The sequence below is a fragment of the Sapajus apella genome, unplaced genomic scaffold (assembly GCF_009761245.1).
Source record: "Sapajus apella isolate SASKATOON/1434 unplaced genomic scaffold, GSC_monkey_1.0 scaffold44, whole genome shotgun sequence".
In the NCBI taxonomy this organism is placed as follows: Eukaryota; Metazoa; Chordata; class Mammalia; order Primates; family Cebidae; genus Sapajus; species Sapajus apella.
In genome coordinates, this window is record NW_022436984.1 from 5,855,831 (window position 1) to 5,868,696 (window position 12,866).

At 38.1% G+C, this 12,866-nt stretch overlaps 1 protein-coding gene across 2 annotated transcripts in view; it reads left to right on the top strand.

Annotated features, from left to right (window-relative positions):
* Positions 1-12,866, top strand: part of YIPF4 (Yip1 domain family member 4) — a 38,880-nt gene that overhangs the window by 5,546 nt on the left and 20,468 nt on the right. For both annotated transcript variants that reach the window (XM_032239246.1, XM_032239244.1), the window contains exons 2-5: positions 1,871-2,024; positions 4,118-4,289; positions 7,441-7,518; positions 11,537-11,650. In XM_032239246.1, coding sequence (XP_032095137.1) covers positions 1,871-2,024; positions 4,118-4,289; positions 7,441-7,518; positions 11,537-11,650 — 518 coding nt within the window. The remainder of the gene's footprint in view (positions 1-1,870; positions 2,025-4,117; positions 4,290-7,440; positions 7,519-11,536; positions 11,651-12,866) is intronic.

Here is a 12,866-nt window from a genome sequence, read left to right on the forward strand (position 1 = left end):
CATGCCACTGCATTCCAGCCTGGCAACAGAGTGAGACTCCATCTCAAAAAAAAAACAAGAAAAGAAAAAACACTCTTTGTAGCTATTAGAAATAGACTTTTAGTTAAATTCCACCTCTCTCGTTTCACCTTAGATTAAGACAAAGAAGTAGCCAAGTATTTTTAAGAGAATATTTTAACTACACAATTATGTGATAACATCTACAGATATTATTTTTAAATTTTAGGTAATGAATTCAAATCTACTTATATTTTATCTCTAACTGAGTAAGCTCCTTTATAAAAATATTTTTAGAATCATATAATGTTTAAGCTGGCAAGAACTGTGAATGGGAAACTGGGGCCCAGAAGACATGAATGATTTGCTGTATTAATTAGTAGCTGAGCTGGGACTTAACTTCAGAATGTAAACGTTTGTCAGAATTAATTGCAGGAGTTGTCACAAGCAGACCAGGATGTGACTCATAGAGTATTGTGCAAATTAAGCTCTTTGTACCGTATATGAAAAACATAGGTTGGTTTTGTTTTGTTTTATTTTCCCAATGGAGTCTCACTCTATCACCCAGGCTAGAGTGCAGTGGCAGGATCTCAGCTCACTGCAACCTCTACCTCCTGTGTTCAAGTGATTCTCCTGCCTCAGTCTCCCACATAGCTGGGATTACAGGTGTGCCCCACCATGCTTGGCTAATTTTTGTATTTTTAGTAGAGATGGGGTTTCACCATGTTGGCCAGGCTGATCTTGAACTCCTGCCCTCAGGTGATCTGCCCACCTTGGCCTCCCAAAGTGCTGGGATTACAGGCATGAGCCGCTGCACCCAGCAGTTTTTTGTTTTTTTTAAGGAAGCTGACTTTGGTATTGGTTGGACATGATCTCCAGAGAAGTATCTGTCTGTGTTAGAGTGTTCTGGTTTGCTGTTTCCAAAAATATTTTTCTGAAATACTACTATAATCATGTGACTTGCACTGACAGTGTTGATTATTAATGTATATTTTCTGTTCCTACAAATGTACTTTTTCTTTTTAATCCCTATATGACCTCAAGCAAATCCTTAACTATTTCCATTTTTTCAACTAGAAAATGTGGCACAGTACTACCATGATTATCTGTAATCTCTAAGATGCTGTGCAGACTCTACATGGAATTTATTTAGTGGATAACTAAATCTCTTTGTGTCTTATTGCCAACCTAAAAATAAAAACAAAAACAAAACATAGCCCTTTATTTATTTTTGCCGAAACTAAAGATGTATGATGTAATTATATGAAGAAAGGAAAATGTTGGCTGAAATGACAGGGGACTCTTACTCAGATTTATCTGGAACTAAGCATTAATATATGAAACACTTAGCATAGATATGTGATGATTTAAATGAAAGAACGTGTGAATAAATACATGAAAAGTAGAGAAAAATATCTACAGATTGATTTTTTTTTAAGTAAGTAAATTGTCTAACAGTTTGCATATATACATATGTAATACCTCTGAAAAGAATTTATTCAGTTACTTTGTTCTGAGGCACGTGGTGTATATAAGAATGAAGGAATACAAATGATGTCATGTAATATATTTTGCATGTATTTTCCATTGAAATCTTAAAGAATTACTGTTTAAGTCTAGATTCTGGTACCAGTCTGGCTAATTAGCTGTGAAATTTTTTGTATGTCTTTTCACTTATTTTGTCTTTCATTTTATTCTTATAAAGTAAACAATGGTTTTTATATATCAACTATAAAATTTGAAGATTATGTGCAATAGCAGATGTTCATGGAGATCTTCAAATGATAATTATTTTAGTTGAATATCTGCTCACTTTGATTAAGATTCACACATTATACCTAGTTCATATAGTTTTGTCCTCTTTTCTCCTAAGATCTCAGTGGTTCAATAGCATCCCCAGATGTCAAATTAAATCTTGGCGGAGATTTTATCAAAGAATCTACAGCTACTACATTTCTGAGACAAAGAGGGTATGGCTGGCTTCTGGAAGTTGAAGATGATGATCCTGAAGATAACAAGCCACTCTTGTATGTAAAAATAATATGTATTTTTTGTTTTTTTTAGAGCTAATCTGAGGGATGATTATATTCTTTCTTGTTATTTAGCAAGAAAACATTAACCTTTTTGGTCAAAAGCTATAGGAGTTGTCAATTTTACTAGTAATTTAAAAAACTAAAATAATGAGAGTGTATTTTTTAACAACTTAAAATACAAAAATTAAAAGAATGGTAATCCTCAGCTGGGCGCAGTGGGTCACGCCTGCATTCCCAGCACTTTGGGAGACCGAGGTGGGTGGATCACCTTAGGTCAGGAGTTCAAGACCAGCCTGACCAACATGGAGAAACCGCATCTGTACTAAAAATACAAAAAATTGAACCTAAAGAGCTTTTAAATAAAAAGAAAAAGAAAATACAAAAAATTATCCCGGCATGGTGGCACATGCCTGTAATCTCATCTCCTTGGGAGGCTGAGGCAGAAGAATCGCTTGAGCCTAGGAGGCGGAGTTTGCAGTGAGCGAAGATCTCACCATTGCACTCCAGCCTGGGCAACAAGAGTGAAACTCCCCCCCTCCCCCCCCAAAAAAAAGAATGGTAATCCTGTAACTAACACACACACACCTGTACTCTGGCCTGAGCAACAAGAGTGAAACTCCGTCCCCCTACCCCCCTCCAAAAAAAAGAATGGTAGTCCTGTAACTAACACACACACACACACACACACACACACACACACACACACTCCTCTATTCCAGCTTACCGGGTCTGACACACACACACACACACACACACACACACACTCACTCACTCCCTCCCTCCCTCCCTCCCTCCCTCCCTCCCTCCCTCCTCTATTCCAGCTTACCGGGTCTGTCAGCTATCTGAAGTAATCAATCAATTTTAAAAAGGAAGGCTCTTAGGTACTTGCTGTTGAAATTAAGTTTCAGACAAATTAAGATTTCCAAAAAGATTACCTCTCCAAAATCTCTTCAATATAGAAATTCTAGAGCTACCACTGGGAGGAGAGCTACGAATAAAGAGGTTTTCACATTCTTTATAATACCTGAAATTTTGTGATTATCTGGAGATAAAAGTAAAGAAATGAATAGTTTTGAAAAGAAGAACCTATAGCTTTGCAAAATTGAGGCATTTCCAGGTTTTTCTTTGTATTAATTATCAGTAGAGTAAGTGCTGAAGCATCCTATGTTTCTTAATATTAATATTACTATATATCGGCCAGGCGCAGTGGCTCACATCAGTAATTACAGCACTTTTGGAGGCTGAGATGGTTGGATCACTTGAGGTCAGGAGTTCAAGATGAGTCTGGCCAACATGGTGAAACCCCATCTCTACTAAAAATACAGAAAAATTAGCAGGGCATGGTGATGCAGGCCCGTAGTCCCAGCTGCTGGGGAAGCTGAGGCATGAGAATCCGGGAGACGGAGGTTGCAGTGAGCCGAAATCACGCCACCACACGCCAGCCTGGGCGAGAGAGCAAGACTCTGTCTCTAAATAAATAAATAATGCTATATCATCAAATCTAAGACACTATTGATTATAAGATGAGGTTATTTTACATATTAATTAAACAGAAAAGTGCGTAAGACAGCATAAAGCTGGGACATCAAAGGGCTATAGTGTGAGGATGAATGATAAATAACCCACAGCACAGAAAGAGATAGCAAGGAAGCTTACTTCATTTTGGCAGTGGATAAGATGTTGAAAGAAGGAATTTTCCCAGAGAACGCAAAACCCACACTGGTTTTTATATAGGTTTCCAATCTGAATTGGGCCCAAAAAGTCTCAAGCAGAAAATTTTACTTAAAGTTTTCTTAAATTGATATTGCCCCTAGGAGACTGGCAAAAGGAAAGGTAAATATTAGAAACACCTGGTGTCACTCCAGGCTTACGATTGTAAGACGCCAGCGATTGAGATACATCCCACATTTAGAGATGTTGGAATTTTTTAAATGTACACCTTGGAATTAGTGAAATGTGATACTTCAAATGCAAATGTTTTGTTGACCTATAGAGATCATACTGTCAAGTTTTCTTAATTTTTTTTTGCAACTGTTTTAGTATTCAGAAATGTCTGCCTTTTGAGAATTTTTATTTTAAAATTATAGGGAAGAATTGGACATCGATCTAAAGGATATTTACTACAAAATCCGATGTGTTTTGATGCCAATGCCATCACTTGGTTTTAATAGACAAGTGGTGAGAGACAATCCTGACTTTTGGGGTCCTCTGGCTGTTGTTCTTTTCTTTTCCATGATATCATTATACGGACAGTTTAGGGTAAGTATATCTTATTTTATACAAATTCTAAATATTTTGAGAGTTTCAAAAATTAAATATAAAATATTAACTCTATAATATACTGTACTATATTTGAGAAATGCTTTACCTTTACCCATTATTTCTCACTTGTTCATTCCTAAAACTGTTCCAAAATTAAATAAGTGAGGCGTACCTTAGAGTAATGTTTTCAAATTTTTCCATGTCATGATTGACATAGAAAGTATTAATATTTTTGTGGCACACTGGGGTAGAATGCATAGAACCACTCCCAGCTAACCAGAAGTCACCAGAAGGGCTGCTCATGCCCCTTCTGATTTTCCCCAGAGATGAAGAGTTTGAAATGTAGTACTCATATTCATATTTCTACCTTTTATTCATTCATAATTCTGTTCTTAAAATGACATTACTTTAAATGAATTATGAGAAGGATTCTATCAGTATTTATTTTTATACTACTACTGGTATTTTAATCACTGTGTCCTACTTTCAGATACTTTATCACCAAAACACAATATATATGCATCACTCCCTCATGCCAAGTTTAAGGCTTTGAGGGGGCAAAAAGTTGCCCTTCACCACAGGGATTTGGAAATGAGTGAGTTTCTGGTGGCTGCTGTAATAAATTGCCACAAGCTTAGTGGCTTTAAACAACACAGATTTATTGTTTTACAGTTCTGAATGTCAGAAGTCCAAAATAAGTCTTAAAGGACTAAGATCAAAATGTCTATAGGGCTGGGGCTTCAGGGCAGAATCTATTGCTTGTTTCTTTAATTTCCAGAGGCTGTCAGCAATCCTTGGCTTCTGGCTGTATCACTATGATCTCTCTTTCCGTGGTCACATTGCCTTCTCCTTTATTGTACTTAAATCTCCCTCAGTTTCCATCTTTTTTTTTTTTTTTTTTTTTGAGACAGAGTTTCACTCTTGTTGCGCAGGTTGGAGCACAACGGCATGATCTCGGCTCACTGCACCCTACACCTCCCAGGTTCAAGCAATTCTACTGCCCCAGTCTCTCAAGTAGTAGGGATTACAGGCATGCACCACCATCCCCAGCCAATTTTGTATTTTTAGTAGAGATGGGGTTTCAACATGTTGGTCTGGCTGGTCTCGAACAACCTCAGGTTGTTCTCCCTGAGGTTGTTCTCACCCTGCCTTGACCTCCCAAAGTCCTGGAATTACAGGCATGAGCCACAGCACCCAGTCTCAGTTGCCATCTTTTAAGGACAATTGTTATTACATTTAGGGCCCACCAAGGTAATCCAGAATAATCTCTCTATCACAAGATACTTGGTGCATTACTATACTATTCTTATTAATATTTACCCTAGATTAGTAGTTTATATCAGATACTCTGTTAAAGTGTTGTAAAGACCATTGAAGAAGGTGAATGGGGACTCTGGTCTTCTGCCTATTACCAGTTCTTCATCTAGAACATCTCTAATTTTATCTGTTTTTTTATAATCTTTCATTTTAACAAAGGGTTCTAAGGTTAAAAGCAGAAGGTTACGATATCATCATAGGATGTCACTCAGTTTGGATTTGCTTGATGTTTTCTCATGATAGAATTCTGATTATGCATTTTTGGCAAGAATATCACAGAAGCGACATTGTGCCCTTCTCTATATACTAACAGGGAGTATGTGATACTGATACGTCCTATTACTGGTGATGTTAACCTTGATCACTTGGTTAGGTGATGGGGTAGTATCTTCAATTTATCCAGTATAAAGTTACTATTTTTCTCTTTGTAATTAATAAATATCTTATAAAGGTGCTTTGCAACTAGGCAAATACCCTGTTTCTCATCTAACTTTAGCCTACTAATTTTAGCATCCATTGGTAGATCTTGCATGCAGTAATTATTACTATAATGTTTATAGAATCATGAGTTTTCTGTTTCCCTCATTCATTTTACTCTTTGAGTTAGAATCCAGTACTGTCATCATTTATTTTATTACTCAGATTTTTCAAGCTTTAACCATTGGGAGCTCCTTCAAGTTGCCTTCTGTCTCCTTTCAACATATCCCATTCTTTTTTTGAATACTTCCTTTCCTTCTTACTTCACATGGTGTTCTGGGCTAATCTCGTATTTTGCCTGTCCCAGCCTTGGAATCAATCATTTCTTTAAGGAGTCCTCTTTCTTTTAATTAGGAAATAATATTTAGAAACCAGTTTCTGGGGCTGGGCATGGTGGCGCACTCCTGTAATCCCAGCACTTTGGGAGGCTGAGGTGGGAGGATCACTTGAGCTCAGGAGTTTGAGACCAGCCTGAGCAACATAGTGAGACCTGGTCTCTATTAAATAAGTAAATAAACAAACAACATAGCAAGACCTTGTCTCTATTAAATAAAATCATAATTAAATTAATAAATAATAAAAGAAACCAGTATCTGGGCAATAAATGTGCTTATGTGGCTACTGGGGTGTTATTTCTTGACCATCCCAGCAGACAGATCTTGAAAATATAAATATATGTATGTATCATTACACTAAGTTTGAGTAGTTAAGATTGTCTCAGATGGCTTCCATATTTCTGTTACTTGAATAAATATGTAATGTAAATTTTGAAGACTTCCAGAGAAGATTAGTAACTTGCTTCAGAAATAAATTTTTCTTGCAGGATGCTGTAAGCCAGGGGGTTGGTAGTAAACATTGTTTTTTTCAATAATCTTTTATCATAGATTTTAAAATACTGAGGTTTCTTTAGGCAGTTAGTAATTGCTAAAATTTTAATTTGGATGTAAAATTGTATTACATATTGTATTCGCCTCCCAGGTTCAAGCAATTCTCCTGCCTCAGCCTCCCGAGTAGCTGGGACTACAGACGCGTGCCACCACACCCGGCTAATTTTTATATTTTAGTAGAGACGGGGTTTCACTATGTTGGCCAGGATTGTCTGGGTCTTTTGACCTCGTGATCTGCCTGCCTCAGCTTCCCAAAGTGTTGGGATTACAGGGGTGAGCCACCACGCCTGGCCTTGTACACATCGTATTCTTATTAAGTTTTGGAATGATACCTGAGAGCTCATATAACCTCTCTATGACCTGAACTTGAGTGTGCTAACTGTCATTTATGGCAGAGAATTGAATTCCTGGAAAATTGTCAGCTTATTTTATATGAAAATATTAATTGCATGATTTTTCCCTCTAAGGTGGTCTCATGGATTATAACCATTTGGATATTTGGTTCACTAACAATTTTCTTACTGGCCAGAGTTCTTGGTGGAGAAGTAAGTAGTTAATTTTGAAAATAACCTTTCTTTTTTATGGTGAGTTTAATTTTTGATACTGTATATATCATCATTAGCTATACAAGAAAATAACTGTTTCTTGTCCCAGAATTGCTTTATGCTAGTTCCTTTAAGATGATCAACATATTATTATTGTGCTTACTCAATCAATGGTACACGAAATGAGGAAAAAGAAAATATCCCCTCCCATTTCTGAAGTAAATGCAGCCTATTTTTTATTTATGAATTTTTTATTTTTAGATGGAGTCTTGCTTTGTTGCCGAAGCTGGAGTGCAATGGGGCAACCTCGGCTCACTGAGACCTCTGCCTCCCAGGTTCAGGCGATTCTCCTGCTTCAGCCTCCCAAGTAGCTGGGATTATACATGTGCCACCACGCCTGGCTAATTTTTGTATTTTTAGTAGAAATGGTGAAACCCCTCTACTCAAACTCCCAACCTCAAGCGATCTGCCCACCTTGGCCTCCCAAAGTGCTGGGATTACAGGAGTGAGCCACCACGCCCAGCCAAAATTTATTTATTTATTTTATTTATATATTTATTTTTATTTAATTTTTTTAAGATGAAGTTTTGCTTGTTTCCCTGGCTGGAGTGTTAACAGCACAATCTTGGCTCATCGCAACCTCCACCTCCCAGGTTCAAGCAATTCTCCTGCCTCAGCCTCCTGAGTAGCTGAGATCACAGGCATGCACCACCACGCCTGGCTAATTTTGTATTTTATTTATTTGTTTTTGAGATGGAGTCTTGCTCTGTCACACAGGCTAGAGTGCAGTGGTGAGATCTCAGCTCACTGCACCCTCTCCCTCCTGGGCTCAAGCAGTTCTCCTGCCTCAGCCTCCCAAGTGGCTGGGATTACAGGAGCCCGCCACCTCACCCAGCTAATATTTTTTTGAGACAGTGTCTTGCTCAGTCTGCAGGCTAGAATGCAGTGGCACGACCTCGGCTCACTACAGTCTCCACCTCCCAGGTTCAAGCAATTCTCCTGCCTGAGCCTCCTGTGTAGCTGGGACTACAGGTGCACAGCACCACACCTGACTAATTTTTTGTATTTTAGTAGAGACAGAGTTTCACCATGTTGGCCAGGATGGTCTCAGTCTCCTGACCTCGTGATCCACCCACTTGGCCTCCCAAAGTGCTGAGATTACAGGCGTAAGCCACAGTGCCCAGCCTAATTTTTGTATTTTTAATAGAGACACAGTTTCAATCATCTTGGCAGGCTTGTGTTGAACTCCTGACCTTGTGATCCACCCGCCTCAGCCTCCCAATGTGCTGGGATTACAGGTGTGAACCATTACACCCAGCCTTATTTTTTTTTTTTTGAGATAGAGTCTTGCTTTGTCACCCGGGCTAGAGTGTAGTGGCACAATCTCAGCTCACTGCAACTTCCACCTCTCAGGTTCAAGTGATTCTCCTGCCTCAACCTTCCGAGTAGCTGGGATTACAAGCACGCACCACCCCGCCTGACTAATTTTTGTATTTTTAGTAGAGACAGGATTTCACCATGTTGGTCAGGCTTGTCTTGAACTCCTGACATCAGGTTATCTGCCTCAGCCTACCAAAATGCTAGGATTACAGGTGTGAAGCACTGCACCCAGCCAGAATTTATTCTTACAGAAATTCTCAAACTTTTTAATCTCAGGTTGTCAAAGAGATTTGTAACAATAAACCAACTACATTTTAAATGTATTTTTCTTTAAATATATTTAAAGAAAAATAACTATATTTTTCAAAACAGAAGAGTAGTCTTGTGTTACCTTTTTGTTTTTTTTGTTTTGTTTTGTTTTGTTTTGTTTTGTTTTGTTTTGTTTTGTTTTGTTTTGTTTTGTTTTGTTTGAGACGGAGTTTCACTCATGTTACCCAGGCTGGAGTGCAATGGCGCGATCTCGGCTCACCGCAACCTCCGCCTCCTGGGTTCAGGCAATTCTCCTGCCTCAGCCTCCTGAGTAGCTGGGATTACAGGCATGCACCACCATGCCCAGCTAATTTTTTGTATTTTTAGTAGAGACGGGGTTTCACCATGTTGGCCAGGATGGTCTCAATCTCTTGACCTCGTGATCCACCTGCCTCGGCCTCCCAAAGTGCTGGGATTACACGCTTGAGCCACCGCGCCTGGCTGTGTTACCTTTTTGTAAGTAGCTTTAATGTCTGGTTTAATGGAAATTGGATTCTAATATATGCTTTTTCCATTCAATCTGTTAAGATACATTGTTTTGGCTAAAGTATCTGAAGAAAATAAGGCCTTATACAGGTATACAATTGGAAAGGGAGAGTATTTTAATAACCTTTTCCAATTATTGTGAATATTCTCTGATATTATGCCAAAACTCAAGGAGGCTGGTTGCTGTGGCTCATACCTGTAGTCCCAGCACTTTTGGAGGCTGACACAGGAGGATTGTTTGAGCCCAGGAGTTCCAAGACCAGCCTAGACAACACAGGGAGACCCTATCTCTATAAATAATTTAAAAATTAGTCAGGCATGATGGTGTGTGCCTGTGGTCCCAGCTACTAGGGACTGAGGCAGGAGGCTTACCTGAGCCTGGGCGGTTATGGCTGTGGTGAGCTGTCTTCATGCCGCTACACTCTAGCCTGGCCGACAGTGAGATCTTGTCTCAAAAATAAATAAATAAGGAATTTTGAGCTAGGTGTGGTGGTACACACCTGTAGTCCCAGCCACTTGGGAGACTGAGGTGGGAGGATCACAGAGGATAGTCCGGGAGTAGTAGTTGTTTTTTTATTTTGTTTTAAAAAATGGGTTTCTTAGGCCGGGCGCGGTGGCTCAAGCCTGTAATCCCAGCACTGTGGGAGGCCGAGGCGGGTGCATCACGAGGTCAAGAGATTGAGACCATCCTGGTCAACATGGTGAAACCCCGTCTCTACTAAAAATACAAAAAATTAGCTGGGCATGGTGGTACATGCCTGTAATCCCAGCGACTCAGGAGGCTGAGGCAGGAGAATTGCCTGAACCCGGGAGGCGGAGGTTGCGGTGAGCCGAGATCGTGCCATTGCACTCCAGCCTGGGTAACAAGAGCGAAACTCCGTCTCAAGAAAAAAAAATTAAATAAAATAAAAATAAAAATAAAAAAATAAAAATAAAATTAAAAATGAGTTTCTTTTTTCCCTTCTATTTTTAATTTCGGAAGTGAATATTAGCTATATATGCTCAATCCAGCATCTTAACAAAACTCTTGAATAAATTTAGAGTAACATCTGTGAAACTTTAATACTCTGCATATGGAAATTTTAAAAATAATTCTAATAAACACTTAACATTGTATTTGTTTATATATTATTTCTTATGTCCTAGACAAAACCTAGTATAATATTTACATGAAAATTACATGTTTTGTTAATTCAAGACTAAATTAATTCAAGACTAATTTGATGTAGGAGTTTAGGGGCCTAGATTTTAATTTGAATACTGACACTTTACTAGCTTTGCTTAATCAATTTATTCACAATAGGGACGATAATGTCTATTCATAAGGTTGTTATTTCATTTGATTTCCATAGCATGTGAAGCCCTATTACAGAGCTTGGCATAAAGTAGTCACTAAAAAATATTTTTCTCTTCAATCTCTCCTGGTCACCTTCCTTTCCTTCTGGTCTTCATTTGGAACATCCATGTTCTCTAGACCTTGGATTTTTCATATGAATGGGATGGTTGTAGTGCCTTTAAGTAATTCTACAATTTAAGGAAAATAGTGACAAAATGTATTGTAGAGATATACTGAGGTAGTATGAAACTCAAGAGAGAGATAAATGCTGTAAATGTAGATTTGGGTATTATCAGCAAATTTATGATAATTGTAATCGTGTTAGTTGGTGAGACTATCCAGGAACATGGGAGATTATATGATAATTTGAAATAATAAGTATAATAGTTTATTATTTCTTATTCTCACATTTATTTAAATGCAGCAAGGAATATATGGTGTTCAGTTGTGATTAAAATGAGTATCTTGATTTCTATGACATTTATTTGAAATTTTCAAAATTCACAGGTTGCATATGGCCAAGTCCTTGGAGTTATAGGATATTCATTACTTCCTCTCATTGTAATAGCACCTATACTTTTGGTGGTTGGATCATTTGAAGTGGTATCTACACTTATAAAAGTAAGTTAAGGATTATGTATTACATGAAGTAGTTTACTGTTTTCCAATGTCCGAAGTATACGAGGCCTCTAGCTAGGAATGTTGTAATATAAAGCTATTTATCACACAGTTGGTAGTATTTTGGAAGTTATCTTCCTTACTGATTTCACCAATTACATTTCTTTTATTTTTTTTTTCCTTTTGATCACCAGATATTACCATTTGTCTGGAGGGAAAAATAAAGAGTAAATCAGGTTTCAGTATATAATAGTCAAACTTACTTTTTTTTTTTTTTTTGAGATGGAGCCTTGGTCTGTCACCAAGGCTAGAGTGCCTCGCAGGTTTATTGATTCTCCTGCCTCAGCTTCCCTAGTAGCTGGGACTATAGGCGTGTGCCACCATGCCTGACTAACTTTTTGTTTTTAGTAGAGATGGGGTTTCACCATGTTGGCCAGGCTGGTCTTGAACTCCTGACCTCAGGTGATCTGCCTACCTCAGTCTCCCAAAGTGCTGGGATTACAGGCATGAGCCACCACACCTGGCCTGATCAGCATTTTTTATTTACTTATTTTATTTTATTATTTTATTTTTTCAAGACGGAGTCTCACCCTGTTGCCCAGGCTGGAGTACAGTGGCATAATGGGTTTTCCATAATGCAGAGCAGGACTTCTTTGTGTTATTTATGTTAAATTAACATATGTACACACATTTAAACATTTATTGATAATATTAAGTATTAATAAATAGTTATATAACTTAAAAATTGGAATTTATTAATGTTGAACAACTTTGGGAAATGAATGACTGCTTTGAGACATATATGTGTATTACACAGTGAAAATATAATTTTTTTCTTTATGGAAAACAGAACCATTAAAGACTGTGACTTTCAGAACTGCTGTTATGTAGCCTCCACATGAAAGTATTTGGTTTTAAGTAGCTGAGCCACTTGAAATTATTACTAATTTCAATATAAAATAAGTAATGATTCCTGTTAGAATTTGGAAACCAGGCCAGGCACGGTGGCTTACACCTGTAATCCCAGCACTTTGGGAGGCTGAGATGGATGGATCATGAGGTCAAGAGATCAAGACCATCCTGGCCAATGTGGTAAAACTCTGTTTCTATTAAAAATTTTTAAAAAGGCCAGGCGTGTTGGCTCACGCCTGTAATCCCAGCACTTTGGGAGGCTGAGGCGGGTGGATCACGAGATCAAAAGATCAAGACCATCCTGGCC